The 23295-nt window shown below is 44.4% G+C and overlaps 1 protein-coding gene across 8 annotated transcripts in view; it reads right to left on the bottom strand.

The window, feature by feature from the left end:
* mark4a (MAP/microtubule affinity-regulating kinase 4a) overlaps positions 1-7289 on the bottom strand; it is a 50764-nt gene extending 43475 nt beyond the window's left edge. For 5 of the 8 annotated variants that reach the window (XR_009792530.1, XM_061803760.1, XM_061803756.1 and 2 more), the window contains exons 1-2: positions 5776-7282; positions 1265-1462 (exon numbers count right to left, since the gene is read on the bottom strand). Coding sequence is in view for 7 of the 8 variants with exons in the window: in XM_061803760.1 (XP_061659744.1) it covers positions 1265-1462; positions 5776-5829 (252 nt within the window). In the remaining variant the exon portion in view is untranslated. Of the gene's footprint in view, positions 1-1264; positions 1463-5601; positions 5752-5775 lie in introns of those variants that run through there. The other 3 variants (XM_061803754.1, XM_061803753.1, XM_061803755.1) reach the window with 3 other exon arrangements.
* Positions 7290-23295: the final 16006 nt, after the last annotated feature.

Below are 23295 nucleotides of genomic sequence, written 5' to 3'. Positions count from 1 at the left end.
GAGGAAACCGGACTGCCCAGAGAAAACCCATGCATACGGGGGGAGAACATGCAAACTCCACACAGGTGGGGCCGGGATTGAACCCGGGACCTCAGAAGTGTGAGGCCAACGCTTTCCAGCAGCTAGCTGTCTGAAATTCAATTCCTAAATTTATGCTTAACATGCAACAGCACAACTGAGCTGATCATTTCCTATTCTCAGAAGTGCAGGAAAATGTGCCAAATCGCCATTCATTCTCTTTTCTAGTGCATACATTCACCTTTGTAAATGTTCTCCAAAGAGTATTACACTATTAGAGTTTATACTACCGTAATTCCTGGCCGACAGAGCGCACCCGGTTATAAGCCTCGGTACGCAGAAAGAGTTTACCGCTAGCGCCTCGCTAAAGCTAGTGCCATGCTAACGCTAACGCCGCAGCACCGCGTAAATCGCAGGGTTGGAAGCGTGTGAAAAAAGTCGCGGCTTGGAGGTCGGAAATCACAGTATTCACAAAACGTTCAGATTTATTTTGCTTTTGGGTGAAATTTCATAATGGAGTAAAATGCACTTGAACCTTTCCAAATTCACTTATTTGGACTATTGCTCAACTTCTGAATGGACACCCATCCGTTCAATGTTTCAGTTCTTCGCTACAACCTCCTGCTCTTCTAGGAGCTGGAGAACAAAAATTTACAACAGGTGTTTGATCCATTAATTGATGGCTTAATTTCCTGGTTCAATTAGAATTGGTATTTAAACAGTCCTTTTCATCATGCTGCTCACATTGTGATGAAACCAAGACACCACCTAACAAATGTCCCCACCGATGTCCCAAAGGATCTTTACCAGGTCGACATCGGAATACAGAGGGACTGGAAGAGTCATAGAAAGGGATAGATGTTGGAAATGCAGTGGTCGATTCGTGGACCAAACACCCGTTGTGAATTTTGTCATTCAACTCCATGCCAGAGAAGAGCAGCGTGTGCAAAACAGGCTGAAACACTGACGAGTTGGAATTTTGATTGATGAGTTGTCAGAAGATCAAATAGGTTTTCCTGCATATGTTCGCGTATTTAGGTTTATCGAGCGAGCGCAATGGCCGCTAGGGCCGCTGTCAGTCTGGTTTTGTAATTGTGTAAAATATGACTTGACTACCAGTGATAAATCAGTGGAATACTACTTGCAGTCTTTTGGCCATTCCTCACTCTGCAAATATTTCCTCTCACTCATACGCTGCTATTTCCCTTCCCCTTGATTCCTCCATTGATATTTGGTGCCGCCTTACCTCTCGGCCTGTCAGGATGTGGCGTGCCAACTTGACCTTGGCAAAATTTCCCTTCCCGATGGTCTTTAGTAAACGATAGTTGCCAATGTGTGGCTGCTCATCAGAGCAGGAAGCAATAGAGTTCCTGCACCGGGCACCAAGCGAACGGCTGGACTGACTTGTGGCCTTGTCCGAACGGCTGGCCCCCAGCAACGCATGCTGCAAAATATGAAGGAAAAGGTTGTAAAGGAATAACAACAACGTCACACAGAACACAAACATGGCCAAGAAGCTTCAGGGTCACCAACTCTCAGAAAGTGATGATGATAGTTAGAATCTAAATCATCTGTGAAAGTATGTGCATCCATAATCTGCTTTTGAACTCTAAAGATTAAATGGTATACTAGCATTGTATTATCAGTTCGCAATATACAGACCTTTTCAAAAAAAAAAAAAAAAAAAATGAAGATCATGGAAAAGTTTATTTCCATAATTCTGTTCAAAAAGTCAAATTTTCATAGATTATAGATTCAGGTCCCACAGTTTACATTTTTATTTTTACATAATTTGATGCTTCTAGTTCATAAAACCCACAAAATCAGAAATTGAAATCATTGGAACTGCACCCAAAAAGCATCTGATGGGCAATAGGTCCACTCAAATCCACATTTTTTGGCTATCTACATTCAGGAGGTTCTGAAGAAACGCTACTCTTGGGGTCCCCTCGATACCACCAAACAGGTATTTTAGTTATGAGAATAAGGCAGAAGGAGGATTTGGTCCATTGAAAAAAATACAACGGGGGTAAAAGGAAGAGCACTTCTTTATAACAACCAATAAAAGGCACTGTTAATTCCACATTAAACACTTTTTTAGTATAAATAAGTGGACATTTAAATAAGAGATACAGTGAAGAAAAGAAGTATTTGAACACCCTGCTATATTGCAAGTTCTCTTAGTAATCATGGAGGGGTCTGAAATTTTCATCGTAGTTGCATGTCCACTGTGGGAGAGATTATCTAAAAAGACAAATCCAGGAATCACAATGTATGATTTTTTAACAATTGATTTGTGTGATACAGCTGCAAATAAGTATTTGAACACCAGTCTCTCAGCTAGAATTCTAACCCACAAAGACCTGTTAGTCTGCCTTTAAAAGGCCACCTCCACCCCATGTTTTATCCTGAATCAGATGCACCTGTGTGAGGTTGTGAGCTGCATAAGGACACCTGTCCGCCCCATACAATCAGTAAGACTCAAACTTGTAACATGGGCAAGACCAAAGAGCTGTCCAAAGACACCAGAGACAAAATTGTACAACTCCACATGGCTGGAAAGGGCTACGGAGAAATTGCCAAGCAGCTTGGTGAAAAAAGGTCTACTGTTGGATAACCATTACAAAATGGAAGAAGCTAAACATGATGGTCAATCTCAATCGGACTGGAAACCCATTCATAATATCACCTCGTGGGGTCTCAGTGATCCTTAGAAAGGTGAGGAATCAGCCCAGGACTACACGACAGGACTTGGTCAATGACCTGAAAAGAGCTGGGACCACCGTTTCCAAGGTGACTGTTGGTAATACACTAAGACGACACGGTTTGAAATCATGCACGGCAGGGAAGGTTCGCCTGCTTAAACCAGCACACGTCAAGGCCCGTCTTAAGTTTGCCAATGACCATTTGGATGATACAGAGGAGTCATGGGAGAAAGTTTTGTGGTCAGATGAGACCAAAATTGAACTTCTTGCTCATAATTCCCCTAACCGTGTTTGGGGGAAGACGAATGATGAGTTCCGTCCCAAGAACACCATCCCTACTGTGAAGTATGGGGGTGGTAGCATAAATTTTTTGGGGGTGTTTTTCTGCACATGGGACAGGACGACTGCATTGTATTAGGGAGAGGATGACCGCGGCCATGTATTGTGAGATTTTGGGGAACAACCTGTTTCAGGATAAAACATGGGGTGGAGGTGGCCTTTTAAAGGCGGACTAGCAGGACTTTGAGGGTCAGAATTCTAGCTGATAGTCAGGTGTTCAAATACTTATTTTCTACTGTGTCACACAAATCAATCGTTAAAAAAAATCATACATTGTGATTCCTGGATTTGTCTTTTTAGATAATCTCTCCTACAGTGGACATGCAACTACGATGAAAATTGATTACTAAGAGAACTTGCAATATAGCAGGGTGTTCAAATACTTATTTTCGTGTTTATATATATCTTATATCTCGTGTTTCAATGTGGGCACTTGCGGCTTATGTATGTACCAAATGGTATTTCCTTTACAAATGTACTGGGTGAGGTTTACATTCAGGTGCACTCTGTTGGCCGGAAAGTACGGTAATCAGTTAATCTTCTACATTTATAGAATGCAGATGTAAATAAGTCGGAATAAAAGCTCAACTATTACGCTCGTATCTCCTGGTCATCTTCTCATCAAACCCAAATGTTTTCAGTCTACAGCAAAACTGCAGCAATATTGGCTAACACTTTGAGAATTTTATAGTAGGAGATTCCACATGAGCTGATTAATTGATCATTTTAAGGAATTAAACTTGTTTTTTTTCCCCCTATTGTTATAAACGATTTGATGTTTAAGTGTTAAAATCATTGTGTCTTTTTATCCAAATTTTCATCTAGTAAAAATGATGAACAATCTTTTGCACTAACCCAAGGCAATTCGTAAATTGGGAAATGAGAGCCAAAAGCAGAATTCAGAGGAACCAGGATGCCAGAGTGATAAGTGGGTGAGGTGCACAAAGACAAACAAATAAAAGGAGGCTCCACTCAAAAAGGGAGCAGATGCCGACACAGTAGTCCCTGGCTAGTTCCAGGCCCGGAGGCATTGCACTTCCGTTTACCCAGCATGCCATCTACACACACACACACACACACACGCTGGCATCTACAAACTATCAGGCAGTTCCTACCGTAGTGCCAGTCCTACTCTCACACCCCATCTATACAGTCTCGTCTGGATCCCGTCCCAAAAATCTGGGACGGCCCAACCAGTAGTAGGGATTTGTTTGAGGCCCATGCTGATTCTGATGTTTGGCAGAATTAAATTCCACTGACCGATTCATCAAGTGATTAATTTTAAAAAGGAAGTACAATTAGTTCTTTTTTTTGACCCATCATACTTACAACAATGAATATATGAATTTCATGCAGAATATTTGATATTTTTACAAAACCTTGCCCTTCGGTATTTTACTTTAGGGTAAATTTTTTAAATTTGCCTTTTTCACAATTTTGGTGTTTTTTGGGGTCTGGGGAATGTCTTGTGCCAATTTTGCCTATTATTAATCGCCCTACCAATGACCACAGGCAGTGACAAGCCACAGGCAGAAGCAGTGGAGGCTTTTTTTTTTTTTTTTTTTTTTGAATCCACAGATCAATCCAATCCTCGCCGTCACCAGTGTGGCAACATCTCTGCTGTTCAACTTACTCATCTACCATCATCACTTCATTGTGGAAAGCAGATCAAAATTATTCAAATGGAAAGGGTGGATGTGAATTCAGAATCAATCGAGCATCTTGTAAACACACACACACACACACACACACACACACACAGCGTTAACCACCCTTGTGTGCTAAAAGCTCTGCTAACAATCATGGGGGGAGGGGGATCATGCAATAAGTGTTTAGAGGAGAGAAATGACAACGCAACCACAATTTGTATTGCCATGGACAGAGTGACACATGACAGACAGATAGACAGATAGATAGATAGATAGATAGATAGATAGATAGATAGATAGATAGATAGATAGAGATAGATAGATAGATAGATAGATAGATAGATAGATAGATAGATAGATAGATAGAGATAGATAGATAGATAGATAGATAGATAGATAGATAGATAGAGATAATCACATGCCTATGAGCTCAGACTGCTTTGCTTTGCTTTGTACTGAATGTATGGCGCTGTGTGACACCCACTGGCTGCAGGGTTGGGCGCTGAGCAGCCTGCGCAAGCACTGACTGTACATCATTCCATGCAGTAATCCCCCCCCCCCCCCCCTCGCTACATACGACGAACAGCCCAAAGGTAGATTCCATACATTTGTTTTGGCCTGTGCACCCGTCCCACCCACCCGATTGGCGGAAAATGCATGCATGCACAATGATGAAGCAGCACCGGCAGAAGCGGCGGGGGCTATTTTGTGACATCCCAATCTCCATACCGCCTTATAATGAGATGTGACAGCTGGGTTGAAGCTTTGTGCGCATATTGGTCATTGCTTGCACAGGGCTGCTTTCCTGCACTCGGCTCTACATGCATGCGCAGACACACAAGGTTAGCTCGTTCTAAAGTCATTGTTGAACAGTAAACATCCAATATTACCTTTTGCAGTGTCAACGTAACAAGGCATAAACGCATCAAGCTACGCATCCAAACCGCACCATTAACATCGCAACAAATGCATGCCAGTGGGCCAAGATGATAAAATGTTAGTTTTCGAGCGCATTTCTGTTCCGAATGCCCCCAAAAGAGGCTTCGGGCTGCAGCTGCACTTACATGGTCGCCAGTACTCCTGTCGTTTCCAGACGGTAATGCAGATCGAGAGGACATGTTTTCTCTTTCGCCTTTCCCTGAGTGACAATCGCGGTGAGCAGTTTTCACAGGTTCCACCGGCAAAATAACATCCGCAGATATGACCCACCGTCCCGAATCAATCTGCCTCTTCTCCGGCCGGTCGAACCGCGGTCGAGAGCAGACCTCTGCCTGTCATGGCAGGAATTGATATCCGGAGGGGGGTGTCCTCAAAACAACCGCATCTTCCATCCAGCGTGCACTTTGCACACACCGAGAGAGAAAAAAAAAAAAAAAAAAAAAAAGATGGGGACCAGAGAACGCGGTCGATCAGCGATGTAGCAAATGCAAATCCGGACCATGGAATATGTGCTAAAACGCAGCGATGTTTGGCCGGAGCCCAGCGTCTCTGTGGCGACTATCCTCCCCCTGCCTCATTGCTGCACAAAACAAAACAATCTTCTGTATGCGTGTCATCTCCGTCGATCACAACACGCGCACGCAAAATGTCATTTCTGTTTCCGTTTTGGCCTATCGACGCCGTCGCCGCTCGGCCGCTTCGCAGCGGCTCACGCGAGACACAGCGCGGAAGATGCGGCGCAGCAAAAAGGCCGAGGCGGTCAACGATCGGGATCGTCGCTCGGTGTGTTGCGCTGCACCATTTAGCCACGAAGAAGAAGAAGAAGAAGCAGCAGTGGCAGCGCAGGCACAACCAACCACACTCCAAAGCATTCCAAGGCGCGCGTTGGCCCTTGAAAGCAGGGGCAAAATGTCAATTTTGGGGTGCTCGATCTGACACCCCCCCCCCCCCTAATCGGAGTACTATCCTACTTGAAATAATAATAAGAAGAAGAATATTCTAAAAGCCCATCAAAAAATTGGGGTGACATCTTTTGCATACTGACATAGCCAACAAAATGACAGCATTAGAAATCCACCCAATTAGCCGAGTTAACGGGACCTTTTCATTCTTGAAACTAGAGGCCAAAACTCAAGGTGAACTTCATTCGAAAATGGAGTTGAATTAGTTGATGCATTCATTCTGTAATTGATATGGCAGGTTCTGGTCACGTGGTCTTTTTAATTTGGTCAGCGTATTTCCAAACTTGTCTGGCAGGGAAGGCACCGGAGCTGGTCTGTGAGGTCAAGAAATTCAGATTACATATAGTTAGGCTCGCCGCCACACACTTCTTGGGCTCTGGTACTAGCCCTCTTGAGAGGGGTCGGACTCTCTTCCATGCTGGAGTTGCCCACGGTGAGAGGTCCCGAAAAGGTGTTGGTATACTTAATCCCCCTTGATCGGCATCTGTCCATTGGGGTTCACTCCAGTCGACGAGAGAGTAGCATCTCCCTGGCTTTGGGTGGAGAAATGGGTCCTGATTGTGTTTTGTGCCTATGCACTAATTATCAGTTTGTAGTACCAACCCCTTTTGGAGTCCTTGGAGGGAGTGCGAGAGAGGACACAACCTCGGGGTGCCCTGATACTGGTTACACATGTGGATGAGGTCTTACTTGCTATGTCTGTCATGCTCCTGGCTTCCTGCCCAGGCTGGGCGTGGCCAGCCAATTAGTCAGAGCACACCTGCACCTTGTCCCAGCTGATGCCTCCCAGTACATATTCGACCCGGGGGACGACTTGTCCTCCGCCAGATCGTCGTCCTTCATGCCTCGTTCCCGCACTCCCGTTTGCCTGACTTCTGCTCTCTGTGTACCGACCCACGCCTGTCCACTGAGCACCCTCGTAAGCCTGCCGTACTGGTACTTCTGATTGTTTGGACTGTCTGCCTGATCCCAGACCTTGGACCGAATAAAGGTTTCCTCTGCACTGTCTGCTTGTCTCTGGAGTCGTGCATTTGGGTCCACCCGCAAGCCCCGTTCGTGACAATGTCTTGTCCATCAGGAAACTAGCGATCCACTGGGAGATGGCAGGCAGAACACTGAGCTGGAGAAGCTTGGAGGAGAGGAATTTGTGGATGGTGGTGTTGAATCCAGATGTTAAATCCACATGATCCACGCATACGTGCCCGGACCCCCCAGGTGTTCAAGGATGAAGTGTAGTCCCATGTTGACTTCGTCGTCCACAGACCTGTTTGCTTGGGAGGGAGTCAAGCAGGAGTCCTATGACTCCTTTCAGGTGCTCCAGCACAATACGTAAGAAGGATTAGATGATGACAGATGTCAGGGCGACAGACCTGTAATCATTCAGGCGTGAGATTGCAAGTTTTTAAGGGGGCTGGGATGATGGTGAGAGCTTCAGTAGTTCTAGAGGACCATTTCCAGAGCGCTATTGAAGACTGGAGCCAACTGGTCTATACGGAGACTTTGAGGCAGGATGGGGCCAGAGGGTCAGGGCCCCCACTTAGTTGGTCTTTTGTAGTTTGACTATACGTCTCACATCCTGTTTGTGGATGGTTAATGTAGAAAGGGGGAGTCAGGGGTGTGATGGCGGTTGATGGTGCAGCTGGATGGTTGGTTCTTTTCAAATCCGCAGTACAAGGTGTTCAAAGTTGTAGTAGTTTTTTTTTTGTTGTTCTATGCTTGGGGGGGGGGTTGCTTGTAGTTGGTTAGTGATTCTAATCCACGGCAGGTTAAAATCATTAACCAACTGCAAGCAACCATCACCTTTTTTTTTTTTTTTTTTTTCTATCATTAGGGCGTCATGGTGGCTCAGCTGGTAAAGTGTTGGCCTCACAGTTTCTGAGGTCCTGGGTTCAATCCCGAACCCGTCTGTGTTGAGTTTGCATGTTGTCACCATGCCTCCGCGGGTTTCCTCCCACATCCCAGAAACATGCAACATAAATTGGACCCTCTAAATTGTCCCTAGGTTTGATTGTGATTGGTCGTTTGTTTCCATGTGCCCTGCGATTGGCTGGCATCCAATTCAGGGTGTACCCTGCCTCCTGCCCGTAGACAGCTGGGATAGGCTCCAGCACTCCCCGCGACCCTCGTGAGGATAAACGGCAAAGACAATGGATGGATGGATGGATATTATTCTATCATGTCAAATTGGAGGTTTTGCATTCACAAACTGAATAAAAATGTCTTAGGGGTTGAATGCTATGTTTTGGTATGAAAGGATTAATTCAGTTTGGATTTCTTTTTATATCCCACATCAGGATGTTTTTCACATTATTGTAACTTTCCCCACGTCACATTTCCGCTTGCCTGTTTTGAGCATCTCAAGTCCACCGTAACCTCTGCGTACCAGGGGTTCACTTTCCCCGTTGCCGTTTGTTAATGTTTGGTGTATCAATACCAACAACTTTTAAGTGCTTTTATCATCTTTAATATTTTATGAAATAGACAGTATGGTCAACCTTATCCTAGAAATATATTTGGATTGGACCGGATATGGGTTTGTCCAGTTAAACATTTGGATAATGCCAGCTTTGCTGTGATTTTTTTTCCATTGACTTAAGGATGTCATTTCGTGTGATATGGAAGTGGAAGCTATGGTATCGATACTGATTTTTATTTGCTCCTAAATATATCTTTAAATGTATATGACAGCATTGTGAAAAACAATCATGTCGTAGGCTTGTATAATATATACAAGTTGGACAATCTGAGACACTATACAACACCGCTAAATGCTGGAACTGAACGAAGAACTATGATAATCAACGGGTATATGACTTTAATTTTATCATGACATTTAGTCTGCAAACAGTGCGTTTTGTTCTACTTTGTCTCTGCTTTTTGTAAATTTCTTTTTGGACTGTCAGCATGGCGGTGTAATGCTTAAAATGGACACTAGAGGTTAGCAAAATTTTAAAGTTTATCACAAGATTTTTTTTTTTTTTTTTTTTTTCTTCACAAGGGTCGCGGGGGTGCTGGAGCCCATGCCAGCTGTTAACAGGGCAGAAGAGACAGGGTACACCCTGAACTGGTTTCCAGCTATTCGCAGGGCATATGGAGACAGAACAAGTGCACTCGCAATGACACCTAGGGCAATTTAGAGTGTCCATTTAACGTTGCATGTTTTTGGGATGTGGGAGGAGATTTATTGACCTAATTGTAAGAGGGGGGGGGGGAATATTTGAATGCCTGCTAGTTTTGATTTCCACTGATGGGTAGTGCCTACCCAATGGAAGGAGCTGGAAGAGCTGGTGGCCAGGATGTGGAGGGCCCGAAAGGATCTTGCCCACTGCAGTCCTAGTTCGAGTGGTGTGCAAGTCTTTAAGGGTGGGTAGGGCGGTCCGACAATCCATCCAGCGGTTTTGATTGTCCATTGCAGTCAGAGTATGTGCATTTTTATGGCACCCCCGAACAAGACGGTCATGGAGGTATACAGTAGTGATTCGATGACCGCTGTGTTGAACTGTCTCAGCAGCACTTGTCGCAGTCCGTGCTTCCTCAGAAGCAGCAAGAAGTACATCTTTGGCAGGGCTTTTTTGAGGATGGAGGTGATGTTCGTCTCCCACCTTAGGTCCCGTGAGACTGCAATACCCAAGAACTTGAAGGTCTCAACAGTTGACACAAGACAGTTGGACAGCGTGAGTGGCAGCTGTGGTGAGGGATGCCTCCTGAAGTCCACAATCACTCTACAGTCTTTAGTGTTCAACGCCGAGTTGAGTTGGCCACACCAAAGCTCCACTTTTGCCACTCCCTGTCGATACGCAACCTTGTCACCATTTTTGATGAGGCCGATGACTGTGGTTTCAGTTGCAAACTTCAGGAGTTTGACAGCCAAGTGCAGTCATTTGTGTAGAGCAGAGGGGAGAGGAAGCAACATTGGGGTGCCCGAGTGCTGATAGTGCGTGTGGATGAGGTAGTGTCTTCTAGCCTCACCTGTTGTGTTCTGCGCGTCAGGAATCTGTAGATCCACGGGCAGATGTCTGGGGAGATGCTGAGCTGGAGAAGCTTGGAGGAGAGGAGTTCAGGGATGAAGGTGTTAGAAGCAGAGCAGAAGTCCACGAACAGGATCCTCGCATAGGTTCAAGATGTTCATGGATGAAGTGCAGACCCATGTTGAAGGCATCATCCACAGACCTATTCACTCAATAGGCAAATTGGAGTGAGTCCAGCTGGGGACCTGTGGTGGTCTAGCACAAGACATTCAAACTGCTTCGTGACCACAGATGTCAAGGCAACAGGCCATCGTCATTAAGACCTAAGTCTGCTGCTTTTTTGAGAACCAGTATAATGGTGGGGCATTTGAAGCAGGTTGATACTTCAAGCAGTTCTAGAGACCTGTTGAAGATGTTTGGGAGGACTTTGAGGCAGGATGGGGACACAAGGTCTGAGCCCAGCACTGTGTTGATCTTTTGTTGTTTGACGATCTGCCTCACGTCCCATTCATGGATGTTAAACAGTGGAGTTGGAGATGTTGAAGTGAATGGTGGTGCAACTTGGTTGGGGTGTAGCATGAAAGTGTCAAATCTGCAGCAAGAGCTGTTCAGGTCTTTTGCTAGCCCACTACTGTTATCTAATGGTAGTTAGTGAGCGATTTTTAATCTGCACCAGACCTTTTTGGAGTCATTAGCGCAAACTGTTTTTCCAGTTTTGCTGCATAATCCATCTTTGCAATGTTAATTTCTTTAGTTAACTGGTTTCTAGTGTCATTATAAAGAGCTCACTATGATATGCAACCTCTTTAGCCTGGTGGAGTTGCCCAAGTCTGGCTGTAAACCACAGTTAGTTGTTATTGAATGTGCAAAAAGTTTTTGTTTGTACATACGCCTCCTCGCAGAAACTGACAAACACGGTACCAATATCTGTGAATTAATCTCAGTTGCTTGTTGAATATTTACTACTACCATCAAGATCTGCATCCGCAGCAGCTCCACCCGGCACACGCCGAAGACTTTCGTGCGTACTGTAGCAGCCCTCCTACTCATCGCGGCGGGACTTTTTTTTCCCCCCCAGTGTCCTTCCTGCTCCCAGCGACAACTGTGTGTGGGCCCCAATGAACAAGAGCCATCCATTTTCAGAGCTAGTTGATTTGGCAGGGGAGTTGTTACAAACTCCTTGCCGGGTTCCGACTTCCGTGGCAACCGTCCTGCTTTCTATAGCAACCAACACCTTTTCTGGGGTCTGGTGAGCGTCAGCATCGTGCGCCTTAAACCCTGCAGTATCAGTTTTGCTTTCGAACAGTGGCCCACTCGGAGGCTCACTATTCCACACCCGGCTCCAAGCCAGTGAGCTGGGCCTCACTTATTTAAAGTTTGTGACTAGGTTGAGGTCATTTAGACCACAATGTGTCATTCGGCGTCATTCATTTTACCCGATAAAACTTCCATATCCAGAACCAGCTACTAGATGGTTCAATTAGTCTTTCGCCTTTATACCCAGGTCAGATGACCGATTTGCATGTCAGGACGGCTGCGGGCCTCCACCAGAGTTTCCTCTGGCTTTGCCCTGCCCAGGCATAGTTCACCATCTTTCGGGCCTTCTCGCGCACATTCAAGCTCCATCTCCCAGGACAACCCGGTGGTGTGCCGGATCCCACCACGGATCGCAGGGCTGGCACTCACTTGTATTGCGCCTCTGGTTTCCTCTCCAGTCCCTCCAACTCACGTGTGTGTGTGTGTGTGTTAGACTCCTTGGTCCATGTTTCAAGACATGTCAGGCTTTGCGACCAACATCGCCGCAGACTACCAACGCACAGTTTTCCGGAGTCATACCCACCGGGGTGGTGTGACGCGGTCGAGGGTGCTCTGAGGACAGTTCGGCCCCAGTTGACAGCTCCGCCGGAAGCAATTGGGTCCCATGCTCCACGCACGGAGAAGGCCGTCCACTGGTTTCACGTCCTGTTGAACTCTCGTTTTTTTACAACTTTCCCTTAAGGTACTTGTCTGGTATCAGTCTCGTGGCAGTGTCTAGCCTAAGATGGAGTTAACCATCTGCTTTGGCTGCATACCCAAACAGCCCAATTTCAGGAAGGCCATGGCCCAGGTGCAATGGGGGCCACTACCGGCCTCATACCGTACATGGGCAGAGCCTCCATCAGAAGTACTTGGACCCCCCGAGGCGACGCTGGGTCGTGCGACCATCCGTATGCCACATTCGCTGTGCCCCTCCAGCAGGGTGGAGGATTCAGTGCTGGGCTTCTCCCTCTTCACACACCGCAACTGAATGAATCCTGGTAAGTTTCTTTTCCTCTGCTTGGTCGTCTTCTTCTTTTACTTTCAGCTTGTTCTGTTAGGGGTTGCCACAGCGCATCATATTTTTCCACCTGAGCCTGGATCGCCTGCATCTTCCTCTCTAACACCAACTGCCTGCATGTCTTCCCTCACAACAACTAATTTCTAACCATATCCAGCGTGCTCACTCCTAGCGAGAACCTCAACATCTTCATTTCTGCCACCTTCAGCTCTGTTTCCTGGTGTCTCTTCAGTGCCACCGGCTCTAATCTGTACATTGTGGCTAGCCTCAACCCTGTTTTGTAAACTTTGCCCTTCATCATAACAGAAACTCTTCTGTAATATAACACACCAGACACCTTCTGCCAGCTGTTCCAACCTGCTTGAATCAATTTCTTCATTTCCTTACCACACTCACCATCGCTTTCCTTCGCTTAGTAATATGCTTAAATTCAGCGGGTCATCTTTTCTGAGGTTGGAGCAAGATGTGTGTTTGATTGTCTGTTGATCGCGCACCCGACCCTTACATTTACAATTAGCAGGCCACTGATCCAATGTGTACACCCATACTTGCCCAAGGTCCGGTGAGAGAATTTATTTACTGTATGTCTGAATACAACTGAACTGCAAGTATATAGTATCATATACCCTCTAGATGTCAGGACTGATCTTTGAAATGCACACTGATGGCACGCCTGTTTGGTTCTGCAGGTGTCCTGTGGAGTGCTGTTATACACATTTCTGCAACCCTGATTTGTTGTGTGACTTAAATAGGAAAAAGAATTAAAGAATGCAGTGACAAGCCTGATAAAAGATGACTAAGTTCATGTGTCAAAGGGTTAAAGAGACAAATTGTTAAATCGGGGCAGATCTGCAGTGCACCGTCAGCAGGAGGCCAGAAAGGATGTGGAGTCATTAGGGTCCAACTTAAACGCTTTCCTGATGAAAGATTAATTGAGGTTTGTGTGTGTGTGTCTGAGGGTTGGAGGTGACAGAGTTTGTGCTGCGTTTATAACTCCCCTCATCTATGGCGTTGCAAGTATTTAAACTATCTGGGGGAAAAAAAAGTCTTAAAAGAAGAATATTGCTTCCCCGGCAAGGTTCAAGTATAAATTGAATCCTTACACAGTAAGAGTAAAGAACGTTTCATGATAGTGTAAAAAAAAAAAAAAAAAAAAAAATACCATTGGAGTATTTCTGAATAGGTTGGAGTCCTTAAGCTATGTTAAATCTATAAAAAAAAAAAAATAAATCAAGATAAAATGTACAAAGGTTACAGCGTTGTCTCACAGTTCTAAGGTCAAATACCGGCCCTGGCTGTGTGGCGTTTGCATGTTTCCCTGTGCCTGCTTGGGGTTTCTTCCAAGGACTCCAGTTTCCTCCCACACCCTAAAAAAATGCATTAATTGGAAACTTGAAATTGCTTTTAGGTGTGATTGTGAGCGCAACCGTTTTTTGTCTCGATGTGCCCCTCAATTGACCGACAACCAGTTCAGGGTATACCCTGCCTCCTGCCCAAAAATACCTGGGATTGACTCCAGCACTCCTGGGACCCATTGTGAGGATAAGTGGCTCGGAAAATGGACGAATGGAAAATTGTACAGATCTCACCACTTTCCATCCTGTTGTGTGTGCAACATGCTTCGTGTTTGTTGGAGACGACTCCCTGTCGTTTGTTTGGTTTTTTTTTTAACGCATTTTTGTCAAATGAGGGCTCATTTGGCATTATAAGTACTTCTTGGGAATTTGAGATTCAGAAGATTAATTCCTACCTGAGGTGATCGCTACACAGTCGTGTGTATTTGGTTGGGCACCATCTATCACGTTTAATAGTCGAAATCCATTGACATTTTCTCGTCTTTTGAGCTAGTGTTCTTATAGAATGATCTATCTCCTCACTTGTGACAACCAACAGCACCACAAGTCTCGGGTATTGTGTATATTCTGTTCCGGTTCAATGTCCCCCAGACTATCAAGCAGCTCTTTTTCACCGGCAATATGGCGCTGTGAAAATGGTGACATCACATGCACGAACTCGATAGATAGATAGATAGATAGATAAAGACATCTCTGAACTTACATCACAGAGCATGGATCATAAAAGGGAATTTTTTTCATATCCATAAAACCAGAGTATGTGAAATTTAAGATACAATGGACAGCTTATGCTACAGGCTAGCCCAACCTCACAATAATGTAGAAATTTGGCGTCAAACTAGGGGGTGGGGACTAAACTTTTCCCTCCTCCAGACTGTAGGGCATAGGTCACGTTTGTGTTGATCCTTCTATTCCCCTTCTTCAGACAAGACAAGCCCTATTTGCAAATCTATGGCAGTCAGTTTATTGCAAATCTGACTAGTTTTGGGGTTTCCTGCAACACCTCTTCCTGGTGGGTACAGAACACAACCTGCTTACGTAAATAAGCTTGGGGAGAAGGCACAAGGAGCCAAAGGTGAGCTGCCTGTTGCCATATTTCACAAGAGGAACCATTGTTTCGCTGCACTCTTATTCGTCGCCATGCAAAGTAGTTTCCCTCCTTGCAGAACGTGGGAGAGAAATGTTTGGGGGCCAGATCTGGCCCACTACATCCTTTTATGTGGGCCGCCAAAGCATATCATGCGCATTTAAATCTGTGCCAGAAGATGTTAGTTACCAGACCCCTATTAAAACCAAACTGAGTGATGTTCCTTGACTTCTGATTTGAAAGAAAAATTATCACATGAATTTAATGTGTAAAAGTATGTAATCTGGTGATGCGACAGGCATTTTCGTTTTCACAGTCATGACAGCTCTCTGAGGGAAAACTATTACCGCAAGGCCAGTGACAAAAGTGAATGCAACACCTCCGTTTAGACAAACATCCCAGAGAAATGAATAGCGTTTAAGCTTGTCCTTTTGTAATTCAAACTGATCAACGACTGAGCTCAATCTCTCCCCGACAACCTGAATCACACACATTCATTCTTACCCTTTTTTAAACTTTTTCATTTTTGGGCACTTAAGGTGCATGCAACAAAGGAGCGCTTTCTTACCAATATTGAAGCTGATACAATTACAGCATTCATTTCTGAGTTGGATATAAAATGATCTACTATTTGAGTGGGATAAGCCCAACCACGAACACCAAACTTCCGTGAATAAAACTCTCCCCTAAAAGTGATTACAATTGCGTGTATCAATAGTTGAAATCATAAATATACCAACTATGATTGGAAGAAACTTGCATCCATTAATCCATCTTCTACCACATATCCAAGGTTGGGTCATGGGGGCAGGAGCTTTAGCAGGGACGCCCAGACTTCCCTTTACCTTTTATACTTCATCCAGCTCTTCCAGGTAAAGCCTGAGACACTCCCAACCCACCCGAGAGATGTAGTCTCGCCAACGTCTTCTGGGTCGTTCCCGGGGTTTCTCTGACAGAACGAGCCCGTAACACCTCACCCGGGAGGCGTCTGGGAGACATCCGGATCAGATGCCCCAGTCACATCATCTGGCTCCTCTAAATGCAGACAACCACCGGCCCACAACACTTAGAAATCATGGAGGGGTCTGAAATTTTCATTGTAGGTGCATGTCCACTGTGAGAGAGATCATCTAAGAAGAAAAATCCAGAAAACACAATGTATGATTTTATTTATTTGTGTGATACAGCTGCAAAGAAGTATTTGAACACCTGTCTATCAGGTAGAATTCTGACCCTCAAAGACAAAGCATAAAGACACCTGTGCACCCCATACAATCGATAGCACTCAAACTTGTAACATCGCCAAGACCAAAGAGCTGCTCGAAGACACCAGAGACAACTCCACACGGCTGGAAAGGGCTTCGGAGAAATTGCCAAGCAGCTTGGTGAATAAAGGTCCGCTGTTGGAGCAATCATTAGAAAAGGGAAGAAGCTAAACATGACAGTCAATCTCAATCAGAGTGGAGTCCCATGCAAGATATCACCTCGTGAGGTCTCAATGGTCCTTAGACAGGTGAGGAATCAGCCCAGGACTACACGAAAGGACTTAGTTAATGACCTGAAAAGAGCTGGGACCACCGTTTCCAAGGTGACTGTTGGTAATACACTCAGACGTCATAGTTTGAAATCATGCACGGCACGGAAGGTTCCCCTGGTTAAACCAACACATGTCACGTTTGCCAATGACCATTTGGATGATACAGAGGACTCATGGGAGAAGGTTTTGTGGTCAGGTGAGACCAAAATGGAACTTTTTGGTCATATTTCCACTCACCGTGCTTGGAGAAAGACGAATGATGAGTTCCATTCCAAGAACACCATCCCTACTGTGAAGCACGGGGGTGGTAGCATCATGCTTTGGGGGTGTTTTTCTCCACATGGGACAGGATGACTGCTCTGTATTAATTGCTCGTGATTGCTCATGACCGCGACCATGTATTGTGAGATTTTGGGGAACAACCTCTTTCCCTCAGTCAGAGCATTGAAGATGGATCGCGGTTGGGCCTTTCAACATGAGAATGACCCGAAGCACACAGCCAGGAAAACCAAGGAGTGGCTCCGTAAGAAGCATATCAAGGTTCTGGTGTGGCCTAGCCAGTCTCCAGACCTAAACCCAATAGAAAATCTTTTGAGGGAGGTGAAACTCCATGTTTCTTAGTGACAGCCCAGAAACCTGTCTGATCTAGAGACGATCTCTGTTGAGGAGTGGGCCAAAATCCCTCCTGCAGTGTGTGCAAACCTGGTGAACTACTACAGGAAATGTTTGACCTCTGAAATTGCAAACAGAGTCTACTGTACCAAATATTAACATTGGTTTTCTCAGGTGTTCAAATACTCATTTGCAGCTGTATCACAAAAATAAATTGTTAAAAAAAAATCATACATTGTGATTTCTGGATTTTTCTTTTTAGATTATTTCTCTCACAGTGCACATGCACCTACAATGCAAATTTCAGACCCCTCCATGATTTCCAAGTGGGAGAACTTGCAATATAGCAGGGTGTTCAAATACTTCTTTTCTTCACTGTATATATGCGGAATACAAAATACTCCCTGCAGTAAAGCTGTGTAAACCCGAGAGCCGCAAGGTAAATAAAACGGGTGGAAAGAAAAGTATTCAATAGGTAAAGCTCCAGCATACAAATATGTTCTCTTACCACTACAGTGAGAATACCTTTTTGTTCATGTAGAGTCTCATACATTTTTCAAGGTTCCCCCCCAAAACCATTCATTCCATTATAAAGTATACATAATAATGTTTTACAACAATACTTAACTCAATTTTAATGTACACTACCAGTGGATTAAAAAAAAAAAAGCAAAGGTTGTTGTAACCAAAATGTACATCTAAGCAGACGTTTAAAAAAAACTTGATAAAATACCGTAACACACGGTCCTCCTGTTCATGCAGTAATTCTTAATACTATATCTTTTGATGGTTGAATAAATGTAATCTTGGGGGGAGGGGGGGGGGTCGCGAGGCCGTCACTTAACACGTGACATACAGGAAGTCGTCCGAAGCATCTTCCTTGTATGTCGCAAGCGATCAATGTGGGTATGCAGAACGCTCCTTTATCGTCAAGTGGATAAAAGTTCAAACCACATCGCTGGGTCAGTCGCAAGTTTACTTACACACAAAAGAAATGAGATAAGAATCAATAAAAGCAATAAAAACAGGAAGGAGAAGATTGCTGCTCAGCACACATGGCGGCCCACACAGTGGCTGTCAGCCAAAGGGCTCCTCAAAACAGTTTTTTGTTTTTTTTTTTGGAGGTTTTTTTTTTTTTTTACTTTTTGTTTATCGAGCAATTATAGTAGAATTATTTCATGCTACAGAAACAAAAAAATATCTTATTTTACTGAGATTTTTAAACCCACACTTCATTGGGCAACATGCCTTTTCCGTGCCGTCATTTCCGCTACGTCATTTGCGGCATGCCTGGGCCATCGCGGGAATGTATAGCGGAGACACTTCGTTAAAACGTGAAGGTTAAGCAGGTGGGGTACCTTGGCATCCTGGGTGCAATCCTCAGCGAGACGGGGAAGGCACGGAAGCCGAGGAAAGGAACTACGGGGGCCGAAAAGAGGTGACGGGTGGCACAGGAGTCGGAGTAGGAGGAGCACACCCACCTAACAGCTCTGAGGACTTGGGTTCAAATCCAGCCTCTCCTGTGTGGAGTTTGCATGTTCTCCCCATGTGCCTGCGTGGGTTTTCTCCGGGCACTCCGGTTTCCTCCCACATCCCGAAACCATGCAACATTAATTGGAGACTCTAAATTGCCCCTGGGTGTGATTGTGTGTGTGTGTGTGTGTGTGTGACTGTTGTCTGTCTCCATGTGCCCTGCAATTGGCTGGCAACCAGTTCAGGGTGTTGGCTCCAGCACTCCCGTGAACCTCATGAGGATAAGCGGCTAAGAAAATGGATGAGTGGATGGATGGATGTTTTGGGAATTATCAGTGGGTTATTTTTGCAGGAAGTCTTTTATTGTAAATTTTATACTTTACAAAATCTGACAACCGCACAGCTTGCACGGAATGTACATCCTTTCTTCTTACTTCAGATATTCACACATGCGCACACACAAATCGAAAGCAAATTTATTCTGGTTTTAAAATGTGCTATCCGAGACAAAAAAGTAGCATCCTCTGAGATTGTGGTTGTCATACAAAAACTGAATGAGGTGTCTTCACTTTCCTCATCCCTGAAAGCGTTTTGTGCCTTTAAAACTTTTTCAGCACTGCATGTAGTGGTGGCAGGTGGGATGCTGCTGGTCTCCCCTAAACATACAGTCGACTCCAATCCACAATACCTGCTAATAAAAAAAAAAAAAATGACAAAAAAAATAACTCTTTGAACAAGGATAGTGTAATAGATCGATTTTTAGTCTAAATGTTTGGTAGGGTTTACATTGTTGTTTCTTTCACAATGTACAAATTTTGTTTAGCCAGATGATTGTCAGATAAACCAGTGTCAAGTCCCTCCTCCCAACCATCCTACCCTACGACCACACGGTTAGTCCGTCATCAGCCCATAAATGTGCTTGACTTCCAAAATTCTTCTAAACTCTCCCGTTTTGAAACAAATTACTGTGAGCCTTTAAAAAAATGGAAGGTAGCTCGGCGGCCAACTTTGAAGATGGTTGGATTGGGATTAGAGTAATCAAAAGAAAGATTTCTTTATTTTGAATTTAATGGAAAACTCCAAGGTCAGGGTGACTTCATCTTTGTGGGTAGAGGAGTGGCCACCGTATACAGAGTTTGCTGTTACTGCCTTTTCCTGAATGTCATCCCCCCCCTCTCCGTTTCCTTATTTCCTGTGGCTCTTGAGTTGCACTGTCAATAAAAGATATACTCCTGCACAAAAAACAACAATAATAATAATACCTATTATTGTTATTATTATCCATCAATCAATCCATCCATTTTCTTTGCCGCTTATCGTCACAAGGGTCACGGGGAGTGCTGGTGCCTATCCCAACTGTCAAGGGGTAGGAGGCGGGGTACACCTTGAACTGGTTGCCAGCCAATCAGAGGGCACATGGAGACAAACAGCCGCTCTCACAATCACACCTAGGGGCAATTTAGAGTCTCCAATTAATGTTGCATGTTTTTGGGATGTGGGAGGAAACCGGAGTGCCCGGAGAAAACCAGGAACGAGGAGAAAATGCTAACTCTACACAGGCGGGTTCGGGATTCAACCTAAGACCTCAGAACTGTGAGGCCAACGCTTTCCAGCTGATCCACCGTGCCCCCTATTATTATTATTATTATTGTTGTTGTGAAGGTCATTTGTAGTAAGGGAATTACTTATTGTACTTACTGTATTCTATGTATTCATTATTTTTATTACTGCATTCATAAATAATGGCAAAAAAATTTAAATTACTTTTGTGATTGAAAGAGCAATGTTGAGCGTTATTGTTAAGTCTAAAAATAAAAATGACAACATACTGGTACATCTCAATAAATTTGAACATGTTACAAAAATCAATTTAGGTCAGTTTGCATACATTTCATACATTCAGTTAACATTTGGAAATACTTTACAGAGGTCACATTTCTGCAATAAAAACATCCACCCATCCATTTTCCACACTGCTTATCCTCACTACGGCTTTGTTGGAGCCTATCCCAGCTAAATTTGGGCAGACCCTGAATTGGCCTATAGCCAATCGCAGGGCACATTCAGCCATTTTTTTTTTTTTTTTTGCCACATTAGAGAAAACTGCCAATAAGTGAGTTTCCCCATGAATGAGAGATGACTGGTTCCAAAACAAAGTGTGCAAATGTGAGAACTCGGAAATGCTGGACCTCAAATATGCAGGCAGTTTCCAATGCCCAGCCCTCATTCAGAAGGCATCATATTAAAGTCCATAAATTCCCAGTTTTACATGTGTTTTCTTCTCGGTATTTTTGTTACTGTAACATGGTTTAAAAACCTCCAACACACCAACCTCCGGTTTGATGGCCTAGACCTGAAGTTGTACCAGTGACAATGTGCAATAGAAGAAAATATGTGATTTTTTTTTTTTTTTCTTTGGATTGCTCATAAGTAATGTTTTGAATGTTGGTTACATGCTTGTGGTTTTATTCAAATTTACTTGAGAATTGATATTGCTTTGTGTGTGTGTGTGTGCGTGTGTGTGTTTGGGGCTCCCTCTCCACTGCAATGATTTGAATTGATGCAATTTTCATAAAAAGGGCATTTCCACACCATTTTAACCACAACTACTCCTACCTACCGAGAGTTAAAGACATCATCCCTAAAACAAGCAGCTACTGCAAAAATGAAAATGTATGCAGTACCACGAGGAGCTGAACAAGCACGAGGCCTGAGGATTCAAAGGGGATCATCACTGGCTGGGGATCAGAGGTTTGTTTTGGTTTTTGTTTTTGTTTTTGTTTTTTTTCCACATTGCTGGCTGTATCATTGGTTGATTGGTATCGGGAGCCAGTCCAGTCCAGCCGAGTCTGTGAGGCAATGGGATGTGCTCGCATAAACACACCGCAACCAAGAAATGCCTAGTGTTTTTCTCTGTCTATTATAGAGACGTCAGAATAGTTTAAACAAAGGGAAAAAAATAACCTCGCGGATTAGGATGTTTACAATCTCTGTGGCATCAGGCCAGCATAGAACTACCACATCACATTCGTATCTACGTCCACCCAGTTGGAATGACAATTTTTGAGGAATGATTCAAAATTGTCGAGATGACCACTTGATGAATGTACATGTTTTGGTCATAAATTTGAAGCGAACCTAATTGAATATGGATACTTTCGAAAAGGTTTATTTTAGATTGTAGCTCCAGTTTTGAACAAAGGTGAGCTTCCTCCACTCTGTCTGAGGCCAAATTCCAAGCGCAATGATTTAACGTCTGCTCTTAATCAAACGACTATTTTGGCATGTCCTACAGCCTAATCTTGAGACGTGGGCACTGGCTGCTTAGGCCACGTACCTCTTCATTGCTAAATAAAGTTTCACTTGATGGAGACCCCAGATAACATAAATCAGGATATCCCACCAGCAGCGGTGAAAAAGTGTCACCATTGTTTTGGTTCAAGTGGGCAGCCATCCTCAGCGACGGTGTGTACGGGACATGGGAGTGGACAGGAGGTTCTTTTTTTGAATCTCGCCCTGATGGGTCAGGCCGGAACGAGACGTTTACTTGTGTTATGCAATGTGTCGGCTGACCGGTCAACACCTCAACCAAAAAGAAGATAGAAACAGAAGTAATTAGCAAAAAAAAAAAAAAAAAGAGAAAAAAAAGTATATTTTTTTACAGAATGTTTCTCCATGCACTCCGGTTTCCTCCCATCCATTCCATCCATTTTCTTTTATGCTTTTCCTCACAAGGGTCGCATGGAGTGCTGGAGCCTATCCCACCCGTCAACACGCTGGAGGCGGGGTACACCCAGAACTGGTAGCTAGCCAATCGCAGGGCGGGCACATAGAGACAAACAGCCGCACTCACAGTCACACCTCGGGCCAATATAGAGTGTCCAATTATTTTGGGATGTGGGAGGAAACCGGAGTGCCCGGGGGAAAACCCACGCAGGCACGGGGAGAACATGCAAACTTCACACAGACGGGGCCGGAATTGAACCCGAGACCTCAGAACTGTGAGGCCAACGCGTTCCAGCTGAGCCACCAGGCTGCCCTGTCACATACTAAGAAAGCGAAACTGGATTGGCTGGCTGTTCGGTTCTGACCTGAACTAACCCCTGCCTGGAGGCGCAGACGGTGAATTTTGACAATGAATTGTTAATATTGAAAAGTTACACTGAAATACAACTATTGAAAATGTGATCACTTTACATTTCAAATTGAAATCCTGTTTTGTGGCATTTCAAATTCAAATCCCGGTGCCACATATTTACTTCCATAAGGGATTTGAACCCCAGTCCTCATAACTGTGAGGTCAACGCTTTATAGCTGCGTTACCATGCCAGCAT

This window comes from Syngnathoides biaculeatus, chromosome 18, assembly GCF_019802595.1.
Source record: "Syngnathoides biaculeatus isolate LvHL_M chromosome 18, ASM1980259v1, whole genome shotgun sequence".
NCBI lineage: Eukaryota > Metazoa > Chordata > Actinopteri > Syngnathiformes > Syngnathidae > Syngnathoides > Syngnathoides biaculeatus.
This window is presented reverse-complemented; position numbering and strand designations above follow the sequence as displayed.